The sequence below is a fragment of the Myotis daubentonii genome, chromosome 10, assembly GCF_963259705.1.
Source record: "Myotis daubentonii chromosome 10, mMyoDau2.1, whole genome shotgun sequence".
In the NCBI taxonomy this organism is placed as follows: Eukaryota; Metazoa; Chordata; class Mammalia; order Chiroptera; family Vespertilionidae; genus Myotis; species Myotis daubentonii.
The window spans coordinates 5,329,025-5,348,130 of NC_081849.1; the positions used below are offsets into that span (position 1 = coordinate 5,329,025).

General features: G+C 51.8%; 1 protein-coding gene across 2 annotated transcripts in view; it reads right to left on the minus strand.

Moving 5' to 3' along the window:
- Positions 1 to 19,106, minus strand: part of DPP6 (dipeptidyl peptidase like 6) — a 609,552-nt gene that overhangs the window by 510,649 nt on the left and 79,797 nt on the right. Inside the window, exon 1 of one of the 2 annotated variants that reach the window (XM_059711371.1) lies at positions 1,498 to 2,053. The exons of the other annotated variant lie outside the window; for it this stretch is intronic. Within the exon in view, the coding sequence (XP_059567354.1) occupies positions 1,498 to 1,737 (240 nt within the window). The 5' untranslated portion in view covers positions 1,738 to 2,053. Of the gene's footprint in view, positions 1 to 1,497; positions 2,054 to 19,106 lie in introns of those variants that run through there. 2 annotated transcript variants of the gene reach the window in all.

A 19,106-nucleotide genomic window follows, 5' to 3' on the forward strand; every position in this document is an offset into this window, starting at 1 on the left:
GCATGTCCCTCCGGGCTGACCCGCTGAGGTGCCGTCTCTCTGACAGCTCTCCCTGTGCCAGGGTGTCCGCAAGGGACCCGGGAGAAAATAAAAGCACCTCCCACAAGCTCTGGTGCAGGGTATGTGTGTACGTCTGCATCTGCACACACACACACACACACACAGAGACACGCCACGGCTCCATCTCCCACAAACTTTCATCATCTCTATTACAGTCTCCATGTCCTCCATTCATAAAACAAAACAAAAGCGACCAATAACAACACAACCTCAGTGGGTTTTCCCTCCAGAATTGTCCCAGTAAAAGCACCCCCCCCCCCATACACAACCTTGTACCATAAAATAAATGCCAAGCAGTGCGGCAGGTGACCCACCCAGTACTGGTCAAGGACCACAGCCTTCGGCTCATGCAGGCCTGTGCGGCCCTGGATGTGCCGGGAGTCCGAGGCTTGAGGGAGGACCTGCACCCCGTACACCTAGGTGGGACTCCTCGGGGGTGAAGGTGGGTTCTAGAGCCGGACACACCTCACACACCTCCAGGGGCTGCTGCAGTTGCCCAGCCCTGGGGCCTGTCTGAGAGCTCTTCTGGGAATTTTTTCTCTTTTCCTAGGAAGAGAAGGTGCCAAGAAAGGGCAGTTTTCTCTCTTCTGGTCCTCCCTGTCCCGGGCCCTATGAGTGGCCGGGTGGTCAACAGAAGGGGTGCACACATCCCTCTCTGCGGCCCCCTGGGGCCCAGCCTGAGTCACTGGTTACCAAGGCCTATGCGATTTACTTACCATGCAGATCTAACCTTTGCAGCCGGCTTCCTGCCCTGCGGAGCCTGGGAAACCTGCTCCCCAGAAGTTTTCAGGCGGCACAGTCTCGGGCAGGCTAGTCCAGGCCAGGGAGGGCAGAGGGCAGGCCCATGCCCACCAGCAAGACTGGCGGGCCTAAGGCAGGTGTGGGGCTCGGACACTAGAGCTTCTATTTATTCCTTCATTAAAGACAATCCCCACTGGAGCAGTGGGGGCAAGTGTCTTGGCGAGGGGAGCCCTGGGGCTTGTGAGTGAGGGACACAGTGTGGGGAGGTGAGGAGGCACAGTGAGCGGTGACAGGTGGGACTGTATCCTCCCTGGTCTTAAAGCAGCATCAGGGAAGACCAACTTGTAAGCACAGCCAGACCTAATTCTCTGCTTGGGATCCACAGCCCCAGGCGGTCAACAACAGCCTCCAGGCATCCGGCCTCTCTGGCCAATTCCACGCTCTGGGCACTGCACCACGAACCCTGCTCTCTCCCAAGCCACCAACTCCTGGCGCCCACAGACTCGCCCCAGGACAGCACGACAGACATCACCGCTCAGGAGTGCATTTGGGGGTGCTCCCCTGAGCAGTGGGGGAGGGGAGGGGGAGGTGGGGAGAGGAGGGCGTCAGAGACCATCAGAGACGCAGGGAACTCGCTCGCCTTCTCCCTGCGTGCTGGCCCGAGCCCGCGCCCCCCGCCCACCAAGATGCTCTTACGTCCTCGTCTTCACAGTCGCTCCGCGCCTGGTACTGGAACCGGGGTCGGCCACCCGGGCCGCCGCCGCCGCTGCCGCGCTCCCGGGGCACCGCCGCGGGCGCCTGGGCTGCCAGGGACTTGGGCCCCGCGCCCTCATCCTCGGGGCCCTGGCCGCCCAGAAGGCGGCTGGCCTCCGGGGGCGCCGGGAAGGACCGCGAGGTGTTGATCTTGCCCGTGAACCGCTGGTACAGCGAAGCCATGGGTCCCCGCGCTCGCTGGCTGCCTGCCGGGCGCTTCGCTATTTATTCCGCTTTCTTCCTCTGGGTTCCCGCTCCCACCCTTCGCTGGGGAAGCGGGAAGGAAGGCGAGCAGCTGCGGGCTCCTCCGCGCGCCCCTGTCGGTCCCCGCCGGCCGCCGGCTCAGCCTCCTCGCCCCCTCCCTGGCGCGGCTGGGGAGGCCGGGTCTGGGGGCGTGTTCTCTTTCTGTTTCCTTTTCTGTTTTTTCAACTCCTCCCCAAGGCCACGGAGAGCCTCCTCGAAGCCACCACGGGCAGGAAAATACAAAACAAGAGAAAGGGAGGGAACTGCCTGGGCCCCGGTCGGCACCACCTAGACAGCAGGGACCTCCAGAGCGCATCTCCCTCCGCCCGGCCGCGGCCCCTCCTTCCCACGCGGCCCGCCACCCGCTGGGTAATGGCGCCTGGGTGGCGGGGGGCTGGCGGCGCGAGGGGCAGGCTCCTGGTGTATGTGGGGCGCGATGGGGGGCGGGCTTGCCCGTCGTGGGTGCGGGCTAGGAGCGTGGTTAAGGGGAGGGGGTGCCTGCGGGGAGCCCTGGGCGCTGAGGACCCCCGAGATGGCACTCCGAGGCACAGGGACGGAGGGAGCGTGTGAGGGAGGCCCGGGCGAGGAGGGTGTCGGGGACCTGGGGGCAGCCCCGTAGGGTGCCCGCCCTCTCCTCCGAGCGGCGCTGCGCTCCGTTCGCATCCCTGGCAGCTGCGACCCCTCCAGCGCCCCCTCCCGCTTCCCTCCAGCTGCTCTTCCTAACTTGGAACTGCAACAGCCAGGACCCTGGGGTGCGCCTGGGGGCAGGGAGGACGAACTACCGGGCTGGGAGGGTGGAGGCTGGGACACCCCTTCCTTCCTTCCCAAACCAGGTTCCGCTCCGAAACACCCATTCCCGTCACCGGCCTCAGAGGAGGGGAAGGGAAGGTCAGGGAAGGCCAGCGAGGGCCTGCGGGAGCCGGCCCAGCACCGCCTCAAGCTCCTCCCCGCCCCATCCCTGCCCGTGGCCAGCCCACCTTGGCTTTCTAAACGCGAGCAGAGGCTGAAGCCCCGGGTTGCGGGCAGTTTCCCAAAGCTTGCTCCGCCCTGCTCCCGGGGCGGGCTGGGGAGGGCAGAGGGGACAGTGGGCGCCCGGGTTGGCGCACATTCACTCTGGCTGCGTTACCGCGGCGCCAGCGCCCCCGTGTGGGAGGATGCGACTGGCCTGGGCGCTGGGGTTTCTTCCTCCTCCGGGCCTCCAGGCCTCTCTCTCTCCGGGATCTGAGCCATTGTCTCTACAGAGGCCCTGGGCTCTTGGGGGGACCCTGCACTGGCCCAGACCCGCCACTGCTCTCTCCACACCTGGACAGGTGGGCCCTTCGCCTTCACCTCTTCCTGGACTCAGGAGGCTCCCTGCTCCACCGCGTGGGTAACACCGTTTCTATGTCGGTTTTCGGAACACGGGCTGCCCCTCAGCAGGCCCTACTGCAGGCTCCGGGTTTGGCCTTCCTGGGTCCCAGTCCAAGGCCACCGCCTGGCACCACCAGAAACCCAGAGGGCCTGCCTGGCCCTGGCCTCCTCTGCCTCTGCCTCTGCCCCTGCACCTGGAGGGAAAACTGGATCCTGGGGACACCGCCTCGCCTCCTGGGACAGGACCCGCCCGCCCTCCACAGGCTCCCGCAGCTCCGAGCCCAGTGGGCACTTTCCAGTGGTAACCAGCACTGATGCTGCCCCTGTGGTCTCCCTTCACTGCGCACAAAGTGCAATCGTTAAATTGGTTGAAAACGATAAAAACAAGGGGCACAGTGTCCTGGAGCTAAGCGGCCCCAGCCGAGCCGACCCTACAAGCAGATGCCCCACCTCAGGTGTGTGTGGGTTGGGGGGGGGGGAGGGGGGCGTGAAAGCTGACCACCTGCTTCCCTCTGAAAGCAGAGGAATAAAACTAAACGTTAAAGTCATCACCGTTAGACAAACAGAAAAGCGTGCACCCTGCCCCCTGCCACCAGCTGTGCCCACACAGGCTCCCCTTCCTAACGGGACAGGAAAGGGGTGCTCACGTTGCTGCCTGCGGCCAGATCTGGACACTTCAGTCAACATGGACGCCGTGAGGGTCTCACCTAGGTGATATATGTGTACATATATGAAATATGCATGTATGTACAACACAAACTGAGCACATACATAAATGTGTGTACTAACATTTATATATGTGTGTGTGTGTATATATATATATACATATATATATACATATATATGTATATATATATATATATACCTTGTACACTAATGTATTTTATACAAAGTATAGCATCTCTATGGAAGTAGTTTATATATCACCATACTTTATAGATCTATGGGCATCAGCATAAAGGCACACGTGTCCCTAACTTTTAAAAATGATATTCTCAAGTGAGCTTGAAAATATTCAAATTACAATTTGGTCAAAATTAAAATCCTCTCCCCATCCCCGCCTGACCTTGGGGAGTTTCAAGTGCATCGCTGTGAGTGATATGGATGCTCTGCTGGTGATGCGCCCGACATTGGCTAAGTTCACGCCTGGAATTATGGGGCAGCCTCACGGCCTTGCCCCACCCTCAGGGAGGCTGGGAGAAAAGCTAGATGTTGTATTCAGTTGTGTGTGTGTGTGCGTGTGTGTGTGTGTGTGTGTGTGTGTGTGTGTGTGTTCTGGGAGGTTTTAAAAATGGTTTGCTGGAGGGGTGTATGCTCAACCCATGTTCTATGCCAGTGACAATAAAATTTAGAAGGGCTTCAGTGCAAAACAATTATTCAGACAATTGGATGAGCACCGTATTAAAATTATTCAGAAAATGAAAAAAATAAAAGTCATAACAATTGGAGGGAGAGCAGAATTACAACTTTGTGTTGTGAGAAGCAAGTATGAAAACTGAACAGGAGAAACGGGGGGGGGGGTGGGACAAGCAAGAGCCCCCGGAGGCAGGCGTGAAGCGGGCGAGTTACCAGCAGAGGAACCGGTGACGCCCACCGGGAGGCCCTCAGCTGAAGGACAAGGCGGCTCCTTTCTCCGCCTGCGCACTGGGCGCACCGCATTTGGGGGGACGGCTGAGACCTGGTGTGCACTTCTGCGTGCATGTTTGCAAGCACGCGGGCATCACTCCAAGTTTCCCCTACACCTGGGTGAACGAATTTCAGTCTTTAGTCATACAGCCAGGGATCTGAGGTCCCAAATGCACAAAAGCAAACCGATGAGTGAAGTAAACCAATTGCAGAGAATTGCAAGTGAGGGCATTTAAGGTTTATGATGCATCTTTTTTTTTTTTTTTTTTTTTTTGCTTATTGTCTTCAATAAGCTTTTCAGAACCCCCTCCCCCAAGTCAGGGAAAAGATACTGGGAAGAGCAGCAAAACTTGGCAGTGGGCATTCACACCGCGGGAGCACTGCGGAGGGGGTCGCGCCTCCACCGCCTGCTGAGCACCTCCAATATGCTCAGCTGAAATGGCTTCCACTCCTGTTGTTGGGTAGGTTTGTGGACGTATTTTTGAAAATATTCTATGGATCATCTCATATGAAGATGTTATTCCTTAATACTAAAAATCACGTCCACTGACCCTTTTCCTACCGAGGTGTGAATGTGTGCTTATTTTCCCTGGAACCAACTTACAAAACAAATAAGACAAGCCGCTGGGAATTAGGCAGATGCTGCAAAATATGATGGGGGCTCCTTTTTTCAAACGACAGCAAAGGCAACTTCTGGGTCTCCATGCAGGCTAAGCAGGTGGAAATACCAAAGCACATTGCCTCCCGCGGCCTGAGCCTGATTTTCATTGGCTGCGAGGTTTTCTTATTTCCAGGAGAGAATTACACCCTGCATTTACTTCCCTTCTCTCCAAGGGGCGGAGGGCAGACCCTGTTTCAGATTCCTATTCACTTCCAAGCCGTGGCATCTGCGGAAATGAAATGGCCAACTTAGCGAACTCTGAGGAAGAGATTCCTAAAACACTGGCATCCGTGTGTCTTGTAGATTGTATCACCTTGAATGGGGAGAAATTAAACAAAGAATCGGTAGCTTGAGAAAATACAGTACTAAGTACATAAATACAAAGCATATTCCCAACTCTCTCTCTCCCCCCCCCCCCTCTCTCTCTCTCTCTCAAAAAGTGTTTTTTACAAGCTGTAACTACCAATGAGGACTGGTCAGTGTGACTTCCTGACAACCCCACCGACAGGAGAGTCCAGCACAAGAAAAAGATGGCTGTTCTCTGCTCTTAAGACCCGCAGCGTTAACGTATGAATGGAGTTTGCTCACTTTGAGCTTTCCAAACAGATACTGCAATATCGATGCCTTTTAAAGAAAAAAACAAAACAAAACACTTCTTTTAGCCCAACCAAAGGGCACCCTGGGAAATTACTGAAGTCCCATTTTAATCCCCAGCAGCACTGTTCTCTGCATCTTGGTACTGCCACCGCCACACTGGCTTTCACACAGTTCAGTTCGAGACAGTTGCCCCAGCGTGGGGCACAGGATGCAGGGCGAAAGCTGGTCACCAATAAACTCAACAGCCATCCATGCAGCTAAATGGCTGCTGTCCACACAGCGAAAACATTTGATTCCCAGCCTGGGGGGGGGGGGGGGGGCAGGGGGGTGTCAGAACCTCCTGTCCTTCCTGCAGGGATTTGGCCTCTCCGTCTTCACCTCCCCGCTTGGCCAATGGACCACACCCCCTCTTCCTTCTCCCATTTGTACCTTCCTTTCTTCCCTTTCTCTTCCTCGCCTTTCATTCCTGCCCGGGCTCTGGAGAAACAGCAGGGCGCTATCTTTTTGTTTTGTTTTTCTCTAAACATTCCTTGCTGCTCTCAGAACACTTGCTTTTTACTACAATATTGCATCCGAAACTGCCCGAACAGCCCTTTACCTCCCAGAGGAGACGCCCACGTCCGTCTTCTAGGGTTTCTGATGGTACAAGGATGGCGTCCGCGCTGCTCCCCCAGGGCTCTTAAGGTTTTAGGGTGTGAGACGCCAAAGAGAGTGTTGCCTGCCCGCGGCGAACATGTGAACATAACAAGCCGTTATCCGGAACGTCCCAGTTCCTGTATCCCGCACATTCGCTTAGAAGGAAAGCGGCTGGGCTTGGAGATGCTCCCGAACTCCTCCCCCTTTACGGGCTCCGCGCTTCTCTGAGCCAGTGAACTGGGCTAACCGCACCCCTCAAGGCACAGTGGCCTATGGGGCCCCTGCAAAGTGCCCCCCTCTGTACCCCGAGGCACCCACTGTGCTCGGAGGGAGAGAAAGGAAGCTCTGGTCCCTCTCTTGTGACCAGTGGTAAGAAGTTTTAAAGACCAGGCCCAGTCGGCCATAACCAAATGTGAAACGGGCGAGGTCGGACCTCACTTGGAGTTTTTATTTTGCATCATGCCACCTAAAGCCATCCTTAGGGCTTTTCTTAAAAGCAGCAAGGGAACAGAAACGGACAGACAGAGACAGGGTCACTCGCACGCTGACTCACTCCATCCTGTCGCGTCGATGACCTCATAGCCGCCAGTAGAAACAGTTACAGAAAATGAAAATCGGGTTCCACGAAGGGCCCCATTACACAGCCCGGAAAGGGGTTCAGTGCACCCCCAGTTCAGGCAGAACTGAAATTTGGGGAGGCTCAGTGTGAGGCTGATGACCCCTGGAAGGCAGGGCTGCCGCCAGAAAGAGCACAAGGAAGTCAGACGAGCCCAGGGAACCACCCCCAGGCCCACACGCTGGTCCCTGCTTCTGGCTGGGAGACACAGAGAGAGACACGGCTTCTTCTCTACAGCATGGCATCCACCAGGCAGCTGGGTCAGCGCCCGACGCCACCCCAAGGCCAGCCAGGCAGGAGCGGGCCACCTGCCTCCTGGGCGTTTCTGTTCAACAACAACCCCTGGAGTAACATTTGCTGTGCAAGCCGCCGGGGTTGGGCCGCATTGTTACAGGATATGCTCGCGTCATGAGCTCCCTAAGACCCACGTCTGTATGTGAGGAGTGGAGTGGCTCACGCCAGTGCTGCCTGCAGGCATCTCACCTGCATCCGCAGGAGCTACCTGGGTGCCCACTGTGTGCCAGTCCCCTGCTGCCTTCTAAGATAAAAGGAACTCAGTCCTCACTTGCCTAGATTACAGTCAACGCTTCCACCGTGAATCAGGACAGGTGCACCCATGACCCTGCCAGATTGGTAGCGCCTTCCTTTTGCAAATAAATGTCGTTTCCTCAATTTCTTGCTCATTTTGCTACACTTACCGCCGTGCCAGTTTTATTAGGAAAAGACTGTTAGAAACCACTAGGGGACAAATGTGTTCATCATAACGCCCTACTTACTGCAGGGGCCAAGGCACGTTCCTTCCACTGATGCTGACGCCCTCGGAGTGGGCTCGGGACCTGCAGGGCCGGCCAGGCAGGAGCTGGCGGGAAGGCAGGCGCAGGCCCTCCCAGGCCCGCTGCACCGGGACACGGCAGCGGCTGCCCGTGAGCCTGATGCGCACGCAGAGTGAGTCCCTGCCCCTGAGCCACGGCGAGAGCGCCTTTCCACGTGGCGCTCGGTGGCCCCGAGGCCCGGGAACGTTTGCTACTGTTGGGAGATGGCTTCCCGGCTGCATGTGCTTAGCAAGGGCTCCCGAGGGGCGGGTTCGAGCATGCACAGGCCCGTCTCCCGCATTAGACGGCGGGCATCCTCACAGGCCTGCGACGCCGGGACAGGATGGACCGGCGTTGGTCTCCGCACGGCCTTTCAGAACGCTGCCTCGCCCTGGAATGGAGGGGTTGGAGGCTCATCTCAGGACGAAGATAGCCGCCAAAGGGAAAAGACAAAGCGGACACCAAAGGCATGGTCACAGCTCAGCGCCGCCCCTGTGGGCTGAGCCCGGGACACTGACCTCCACCGCAGCCAAGGCCTCGCCCTTCCGCCAGGGCCTGTGCACCTTGGCAGAGAGCCCTGCGGGGCTTCGAGAAGGACAAAGCCTCCCTTTCAGTAATTGATTTCATTAAAAACCCTCATTGCTTTTTTAATGCAATAAAAAGCCTTCTCACGAATTAAAAATCAATGAAGTTAATAAACACATTTAAGCTGAGAACTGACTTTTATGAACTTAATTTTCCTGAGTCTACTCCTTTAAGGGATGTTAAAATGTTCCTTATAGAATCCATTTCATTTTTTTTTTCACCGTCAGCTAAGATTTTTCTCCAAATTTCCGTGGCCCATACCTACACATTTAAAAATAGGCTCACATTACTTAGGTGGCTCAACAGCTCTTCTTGAAGTTTAAACGCACTCCGCACCCCCAGCACCTTTCATACCTGCAAGTTGCTGTCAATACACACACAATAAGGCCTACATATGAAATGTGAGGCCTCCCCCTGGGCCAGGTCACAGGCATCCCACGCAAGGCTCGTCTGCACACTGTCTTAGGTGCCAGTGCCGAACCCGGGTGGGGCACGGGTGGGTGGCCAGACCGGGCTCCGAGAAAACACGGCAGCAGGAGCCATACACTGAGAAGAAGGCGCTCATGGATCCTTTGGGTAATTCAATTCCTGGTGCATGGTGACTCTCTCCCGCCACCAGGCCCAGCGTGGAACAATTTCCTTCGCATAAAGAGAAAGATGGGTTTGTCTATATTACTAATTGCATTTGAAATGGTTGTAATTTGGAACCCAAAGCAGTAACGAGCCTAACAATCACTTATGCTTCTATCATGCTTGACAGGTAAACAGAAATCGCCGGTTGGCTAAATGAATCCATGAGTCATATGCGCCTGCAGTGTGAGCAGTATTCTTCCCTCACGGCAGACACAGATTGGCTGTCTGCTCCAACAGGCTGAGGTGGGTCCCAGCTGTGTCTCAGGTCCCTGGGGGACCCCATTACCTCGAGCCTCCGTATGGCACCCACAATCACTGCCATTTCATTTACTCACAACCCACCAACACCCAAACTGCACCCTTTATACAGAACCTTGCACTCTTCACGAAGAGAGGGACAGAGCCATGCCTTCAAAGGGCTCTGGGGGGCCCCAGCCACCCTGCCCGCAGCAGCACCACAGGCTGCGTTCCCCCTGTGCTTCAGGGCCCCTGGGTGTCTCTCTCAGAGCTCTGCTATCAGGCACAGCCTCGAGCTCAACTCCGAATGAGACGTAAGCAGCTGTGGGTAATCTACATAAATTCTGAGCTTCCACGTTGAGACAGACAAATCCATAAGATAAATGTCTTTCTTGAATGCGTGATTTACCCTGAGAAAAATAACACACGACTATCCAGTCTGCATGTATGATGAGGTAGACTGCAGCCCTGAGGAGTGCTGAGGTGAAGCGTAAGACTTCACGTCAGTTACCCCTTACACCACAGACACTCAGGGTCCCTTTGTGCATGATGGCCGCTTGCACGGAAAGTGTGAAATAGGTCCCAGCCTAATATTTCACCCACTGATGACAAATGGACTTTATTGCTTCCCAATCGAAGCCCGTGGATGCCAGGCCTCGCACTCAGCACCGTCCCAGGAAGGCAGCTGCTTGGGTGCAGCCACAAGATGCCAGCCAGCCTCTCGGAACCGTGTGTCCATCTGACCTGCCCAGCATCTCAGCGAAGCCACGCCCAGCCCTTGGGATTTCTGACTCAAGCTCATGGATGGTCATCTTTGGGCCCAGAGCTAAAGGACAAGAAACGAAATTAGTGATCCCTAGGCTTTCACCAGGCCCATCTGACACTGACCTCTGAGGGGAGAAACCAGGCCCATCTGTCACTGACCTCTGAGGGGAGAAACCACCATGACTGGGGCTGTAACTGTGGTTCTTAGAGGGGAAGAGGTTGAAGAAGCTCATGGTGGGGAGCCCCCCCATTCCCGGTTCTGTGACCTGGATCTTGCCGTTTCCCCAGATGGGACAGGTGGACCTACTGCTCAGTGCGGGAGCGTGATTTCTGCAGAGCTAGTGCCTTATGGATCACTGACTTACACATAACCCTCGGTTTGGACTGCTCGGCACCTGAGAAATAGCACAATTACTCACTGAATGAGAGCTTTGCAGAAGCCAAAACAGGGTTTGTTTGTTTGTTTGCTTTCCAGAGGAAATGAGGTGAAATTTTTCTGTATGCGTATCCTTACATGTGTCCTTCGCTCTCCTGATAAGTGACCATCCTCCCTGGGTTACCCCAAAGCTACCCCCATCCTTCCACCACCCCACCCCTTCTCACTTTTTGCCACCAATATAGAATTTCTGCCTTCAGGTTAAGGGTGTCTTCTTGGCTGAAGATGTAAACTGTTTTCTGGGCATTTGAAAAGTTTTTCCCTCCCTGATAGCAGAGTGAGAGCGGGACCCTCTCTCCCCCAGTACTGCCCCCCTCCGTTCTCTCTGAGCTCAGCTGGGAGAGGGTTTGAGGCTCAGGGATACTGCGACCACTTGTGGCCACGAGAGGAAAAGCAATGCGGGTGAACATGCCGACCCAGAGTCCCAACAGCCAACAGCACCCCCACCCCAGACACAAACCCCATCTTAGCCCCTCCCCATCAGGAGCCATGACTGTCCCCAGCGGACACCATGGGCTCCGCCACTGAAGGGCTTGGACCTGGGACACACAGACTTTCCCACCAACAACATGAGGCTCATGCCATCGGCCTCACCCACCTCACGCGCTCTGAGCAGGTCCCAGCGATTTATTTGGGGGAACCAAACCTCTTCAATGTACCCCACGTTCAGAAAAGCGTGGCTGCCATCCACACACCCAGCAGTCAGCTCTCTGTCTGCCGCTGTTTGCTGTCTGAGTCCGAATCGGGAGCTCCTGTTGCCTTTGCCGCCCCTCCCGCTGCAGTACCCGCAGGGAAAGGAGCACAAGATCCCATGGGACAGGCTCCAGGCAGGGACCCCACAGCCACCAAGGCGTGTGCGTCCAAAACGGGAGAAGCTCCACCCAATTAAACCAGCGTGGCGCTCAGATCCCTCGCACTTCCCATCCCAGGGCTTTCACATTCGCCCCCACCGCCCTCAGCAGGCCCTGCGAGGCTCGCCCCACCTGGCACCAGAAGAGCTTCGATCCCTCTACCAGTGCTGCTGGGTGCCCGAGGGGAGCGGACCCAGCCTCGAGGCCAGGAGGCGAGCACCTGTCCGGGCACCAGGGATCAGAGTTAGGGTCACACAGGAAGGCAGAGCAGCTCTCCTGGGCACATGGAGCCTGGGGCTGGCACAGGTACATGCTTCCACTAGTTTACAAACTAAGAGGTCATTTCGGACTTGCACTGGGGAGGGGCGAGGCCTTGGGGTCTTAACCCAACCTGCAGAGGGGCGCCCCCTAACTGTCCTTTGAATGTGAACTTCCCGCGGTGCTGACCTGCCCTGCTGGTCGAAGGCAGGCCCAGCAGTGTGCGGGCGATTTGTGCAGAGCTGGGAGCAAAGCGGGAAGAGCAGGCTCAGGCAGCGTTCCCTTCAGCTCAGTCTCTTTGGACGGATGGACCTGTGTGTTCTGGGGCTTTGCCTTGACCCAGGAGAAGAAAAGGACACGAGGGACATGGCCAGAGACATCACTCCTAGTCTGCCCCCCTCCAGGCACCACAGCACCCCTGCGATGGCATCCTCTTCATTTCAAACAGCCTGGCAGCCCCCGCCCTGCACAGCGTTGTTTCTGACAGTTCCTGATGAACTCACCCAACTGCAAACACAAAGGCAACAAAACAGAGTCTGTGGAGGGGCTGGCCTGGCGCCCAGGGAGGGAGCCCGGTCCGGCCGCTTGGGGTGCTGAGGGCGTTCAGGGACTGAGGGCGGCCCTTCCCTGCGACCCCACCCTGTCTGCCTCCAGGAATCAAGGAAATGAGGCACCTTTTAGAAGATGTTTGTTGTTTATGAGAAGGAAACTTTCTGTGTCATAAATGCTTGAAGTGCTCCCAGAAATATTAGTCAAGTCAGTAAATGAACCATAACTCTTCTCATTTGTTAAAGACTGAGATATTCCTGGCAGGATGGGGGTGGGGTGGGGGAATAATGGGCTAAATTCCTCCTCATGGTGGAGGAAGGCACCTCATGCAGGTGGGCTCCTGTGCCCAGAAGTCTGTGTGTCAGAAGGGATCCTGGATCACCCTAGGTCCTCAGTGGGAGGGATACTGACTGGCATTGATGACATGGAGAGCAGCAAGGGAGCTATTGAGACAGTGATGGCTGGATAATAGAAAGGCTGGGTTTGGCCTGCTCCTCCTCCTCCCCGTCCTGTTCCTCCTTCTCCTGCTCTTCCTCCTCCTCTACCTCCTGCTCCTGCTGCTATTCTTCCTCCTCCTCCTCTTCCACCTCCTCCTTCTCTTCCCTCTCCTCCTCCTCCTCCTCCTTCTTCTTTTCTCCTCCTCTTCCCCCTCCTCCTCCTCTTCCTCCTGCTCCAGCTCCTCCTCCTGCCCCTCCTCCTCTTCATCCTACTCCAGTTGCTGCTGCTGCTGCTGTTGCTGCTCCTCCTCCTCCTCCTCCTCCTTCTCCTCCTCCTCCTCCTCTTCCTTCTTTCCTTCTCTCCTCCTCCTTCTGGCCTTCCTCTTCCTCCTCCTTCTAGGATAAGAAGGTATTCAGAGACTAGAGGCTATGCTTTGATAGCTGACACCCTTCCAAGGAAATAGGAAATAAATTAGGACCATGGAGAGCAGCCTTTCAAAGGCCATGCCTGTACAAGTCTCCTTGGAGAACATGAATTTGTTTTAGTCGTTTTATTTTTTAAAACCTTGATTGTGGAAAGTATTACATATGTCCCCTTTTTTCTCCCCTTGATCCCTTACACCCCCTGTGCCCCCCTTAGGCCTCCACTACCCTATTGTCTGTGCCCATGCGTATATGCACACAAGTTCTTTGGTTGATCTCTTCCCACCCACCCACCCTCCCTTGCCTTCCCTCTGAGATTCAGCAATCTGTTCTTTGCTTCTATGTCTGTGGGTCTATTTTGTTCATTAGGTTATTTTGTTCATTAGATTCCACATGTGAGTGTGATCATGTGACACTTGTCTTTCTCTCACTGGCTTATTTCACTTAGCATGATACTCTCCAGGCCCCTCCACGCTGTCTCACAGGGTGAGAGATTCTTTTTTACAGCTGCAGAGTGTTCCACACTGTAAATGCACCACAGCTTTTTCATCCACTCATCTACCGATGGGCACTTGGGCTACAATAAACATAGGGGAGCATATATTTTTCTGATTGGTATTTTGGGTTTCTTAGGATATATTTCTAGAAATGGGATCACTGGGTCAAATGGCAGTTCCCTATTTAATCTTTTGAGGAAACTCCATACTGTTTTCCATAATGGCTACACCTGTACGCATGCCCACCAGCCGTGTTCTAGGGTTTCCTTTTCTCCTTGCTAGCCCTTGTCATTTGTGGATTTGCTGATGATAGCCATTCTGACAGGTGATACCTCATTGTCATTTTCATTTCCATCTCTCAGATGATCAGTGACTTTGAGCATTTTTTCGTGTCCCTTGGCCATCTGTATGTCCACTATGGAGAAGAGTCTATTTAGATCATTTGGCCATTTTTTAATTGGATTGTTTATCTTCCTTTTGTTAAGGTGTATGAGTTCCTTATTTACAAGTGTTTTGGAGATTAACCTTTTATCAGATGTATCATTGCCAAATATGCTCTCCCACTGAGTGGGATCCTTTCATTTTGCTGTGCAAAAGCATTGTATTTTGATGTAGTCCTATTTGTTTATTTTTTCCTTAGTTTCCTTTGCCCTAGGTCCTAGGAGATGTATCTGAAAACATATTGCTATGAGAGATGTTTGAGATTTTGCTGCCTGTAGATTCTTCTAGGGTTTTATGGTTTCATGTCTTGCATTTAAGTCTTTCATTCAGTTTTGGTTTATTCTGGTATATGGTGTAAGTTGGTGGTCTAGCTTCATTTTTTTGCATGCATCTGTCCAGTTTCCCCAAAACCATTTATTGAAGAAACTGTCTTGACTCCATTGTATGGTCATGCCTCCTTTGTCAAATATTAATTGAGCGTAACGGCTTGGTTGATTTGTAGGGTCTCTTTTCTGTTCTTGTGCCAGTACCAGGCTGTTTTGATTACAGTGGCTTTGTAGTATAACTTGATATCTGGTATAGTGATTCCTCCAACTTTGTTCTTCTTTCTCAAGATTTCTGTGGCTGTCGGGGTTTTTGGTTCCATATAAATTTTTGAGTATTTGTTCTAGATCTGTAAAATATGCCATTGGCAATTTAATAGGGATTGCATTGAATCTGTAGATTGCTTTGGGTAGTATGAACATTTTTATGATGTTAAGTCTATCAATTCATGAAGACGGTATATTCTTCTACTTGTTTATATCTTCTTATATCTCTTTTTTCAATGTCCTGTAGTTTTCTGAGTGCAAGTCTTTTAGCTTCTTGGTTAAGTTTATTGCTAAGTATCTTAACTTTTTTGTTGCAGTGGTAAAAGGGATTACTTGTTTAGTTTCTCTTTCTGAGAATTCATTATTGATGTATAAAAATACCATCAATTTTTGGGTGTTGATTTTGTATCCTGCTACACTGACAAATTCATTTATTGAATCTAGTAGTTTGTGGTGGAGTCTTTAGGGTTTTCTATGAACAATATCATGTCATCTGGGAATAATGAGTTTTACTTCCTCCTTTCCAATTTGGATGCCTTTTATGTTTTCTTCTTGTCTGATCACTGTGGGTAGAACTTCCAGTTCTATGGTGAATAAGAGTGGTGAAAATGGATATCCCTGTCTTGTTCCTATTCTTAGGAAAAATGGTTTTAGTTTTTGCCCATTGAGTATGATGTTCGCTGTAGGTTTGTCATACATGGCCTATATTATGTTGAGGTATGATCCTTCTATTCCCACTTTGCTGAGTGTTTTTTGTCAAAAATGGGTGTTGCATTTTGTCAAGTGCTTTTTCTACATCTATTGATATGATCATGGGATTTTTGTCTCTCAATTAGTTTATGTGCTGTATCACGCTTTTTGATTTGTGAATATTGTACCAGCCTTACATCCCTGGAATAAATCCCATTTTGTCATGATGTATGACATTTTTAATACATTGCTGGATCTTACTTGCTAATATTTTGTTGAGGACTTTAGCATCTATGTTCCTCAGGGATATTGGCCTGTAATTCTCTTTCTTTGTAGTGTCTTTAGCTGGTTTTGGAATTAGGATAATGCTGGCCCCATGAAAAGAGGTTGGAAGTGTTCCTTCCTCTTGGATTTTTTGGAATAATTTGAGGATAGGTGTTACTTCTTCCTTAAATGTTATGTAAAACTCCCCTAGGAAGCCTTTGAGACCAGGGCTTTTGTTTGCCGAGAGTTTTTTTATTACTGCTTCAATTTCCTCAGTTGTTATTGGCCTCTTCAGGTTTCCTCATTCTTCTGGATTCAGTGTGGAAGACTGTACTTTTTTGGAATTTGTGCATTTCATCTACATTGTCCAGCTTGTTGGCATATAATTGTTAATAGTATTTGATTACAATCCTTTGTATTTCTGTGATGTCAGTTGTTAGTTCACTGCTTTCCTTTCTGATTTTGTTTATTTGGGTCCTCTCTGTTTCTTGAGAGTCTGGCTAACAGTTCATCAATGTTGTTTATCTTTCAAAGAACCAGTTCTTGGTTTCATTGATCTTTTGTATTGTTTTTTTAGTCTCTATGTCATTTATTTCTGTTCTAATGTTTATTTTTCCTTCTACTTACTCTGGCCTTTATTGTTTTTTTTTTCTTTCTAATTTTTAAGTTGTAGGGTTAAGTCATTTATTATTAATTTTTCTTGTGTTTTCAGGTAGAACTGTAATGCTATGATCTTCCCTCTCAGAACTGCTTTTTCTGTGTCCCAGAGATTTGGGGTGGTTGTGCATTCATTTTTATTTGTTTCCAGGAAAGTCTTTATTTTTTTCTTTATCTCATTGGGTAACCCATTTGTTGACAGGGCATGCACTCACAGTACATCCCAGAAAGCTGTGAAATTGAACTTCCGGCTGATACAATCATAGCCTTTCTTCAAAGCCCAGCTCAAAAGCCACTCCCTCCAAGAGGCCTTCCATGATTTTGTAAAAGTTACTACTAGCCTTGCTGAACCCTCCTAGTGTCTGTAAGTACCTGCTTTATCAAACACAAAACTCTTTACTCTGTATTCCTGCATTGACTCACAACACACACATTGTTGAGCCTTTTCAATGATTGGGCATGTCTTATCTCCCCATTACAAGTTCCTTCATAAGAAGATACGGGTCTAATTCCAGTTCATACAAGGAAGTGTCTGGTGTACAGAGGAGGTGTTTGAATTAGAAGAAAATTCACTTCAGCTATTCTTATCTACAGTCTGTCCACACGGAGGCCGTCTCCTGGAAGACACCCTATGAGGGTCTGCTCGGAGAGGTTCTGGTCAGTGACCACCGAGACACCAGTATACAAAGATGCCATATTGTCCACAACAATACCTTTCAGAAACTATGAACTAGGATCCCTTGGTGGGTCATGTTACTTATGCCATGAGTGTATGATTTTAAAGAAAATTTTGGCCTGGCTGGATTGGCTCAGTGGTTGAGCATCAATGTAGAAAGCAGTAGGTCACAGTTCGATTCCCCATCAGGGCACATGCCTGGGTTGTGGGCTCGATCCCTATTCAGAGGCATGCAGGAGGCAGCCAATCAATGCTTCTCTCTCATCACTGATGGCTTTCTCTCTCTCTCTCTCTCTCCCTTCCCATCTCCCTCTCCCTTCCTCTCTGAAATCAATAAAAATAGCCTATATAATAAAAGGCTAATATGCAAATCAACCAAACAGCAGAATGACTGGTTGCTATGATGTGCACTGACCACCAGGGGGCAGATGCTCAATGTAGGAGCTGCCCCCTGGTGGTCAGTGCACTCCCACAGGGGGAGCACCACTCAACCAGAAGCCGGGCTCATGGCTGGTGAGCATAGCGGCGGTGGCGGTGGCCTCTCCCACCTCTGCAGCAGCGCTAAGAATGTCCGATTGCCGGCTTAGGCTCGCTCCCCTAAGCCATCAGTTGGGCATCCCCCCCAAGGGCTCCCAGACTGCAGGAGGGTGCAGGCCTGGCTGAGGGATCCCCCCGAGTGTGCAAATTTTGTGCACTGGGCCTCTAGTCTATATATATAAAACCCTAAGTGACTGAGCGACCAAATAAGCGACTGACTGGTGGACTGGGTGCTATGACACACACTGACCACCAGAGGGCAGATGCTCAATGTTGGAGCTGCCTCCTGGTGGTCAGTGTGCTCCCGTGGCCCGCCAAACTTCCGCGGTCCCTTCCCCCGGCCAGTCAGCCCCAATCGACCCCGATCAGGACTGGACAAGATGGCCCTGATTGCCCCAATCACCGGGCAGGCGAAGGGACCCCCCTTTTTTGTGCACCAGTCCTCTAGTATTTTTAATAAAGAAAATTTTGAAAAATCCAACCCCTGTGGGCAATCTCCTCCTGCAAGCACCTTGGACGCCTCCCAGACAGACAGGTGGTCCTGATGGATGTCCCCTTGGGTCTCCTCCCCCAGAGGACAAACTCCCTGATAGGAAGGACTGCTTCCATCTCCTTCACTGCACACAGCCAGTCCAGCACAGTTCCTGGTCCATTGGAGGAGAGAGCTAATCCTGTTGGTGTCGAATGCTAAAATTGTTTAATCACTAATTTTCTCATCCAGTAAATTGTTTTTAAAGTGTTGTTTTTTTATTACAGCATCAGTGATTCTTTGAAAACAACTCTGAAAATTTGCTTGAAGGGCTACCTGTGATCCTCAGAAAAACACATGTGGCTGCAGGCAGAGCCTTGAATGAGCCTGGCATGTGGTCCTGGGAGGCTGCTGCTATTGCCTTCAAACACTGGCTCTGTTCAATGACACCTGAGAACACTAGCATGGAAAATGGATTCAAGAATGTAAACAGACGGAAAGCTTTCCTCCCAGGGACCTGCCAGGGTCAAAGGTGGCCATAGTCAATTACCTCTCTTGTCTTTCTTCCAAGCTCAACACAGCTCCTGCACAGCTCACTCACTGACTCTGCAATTACCATGAGTTTTGATTGAGCTTAGGGATTTCCAAATGTCTGCATCAAGACTGACAGAAAATCAACCTTGAGCTGGAAAGACTAAGAAAGACACAAAAAAACAGTATCATAGTTTTGAGTATTATTCTAAAACAAATTGCTTCTTGATTTCCTTAGCTTTTGGATATAATTTCTACTGAGTTTTCCGATGTGCCTGCTGGGTCTCTAGATTCCAGTATCACCGCATTGGAATCTAATGCTAGATTATTAGTACAGTACACCCTTGGACAACACCGAGGTTAGGGGCACTGACCACCCCCACCCCATGCAATGAAAAATCCACATATAACTTTCAACTCTCCCAAAACTTTATTACTAATACCAGTAGCCTACTATTGACCAAAAGCTTAACTGATAACATAAA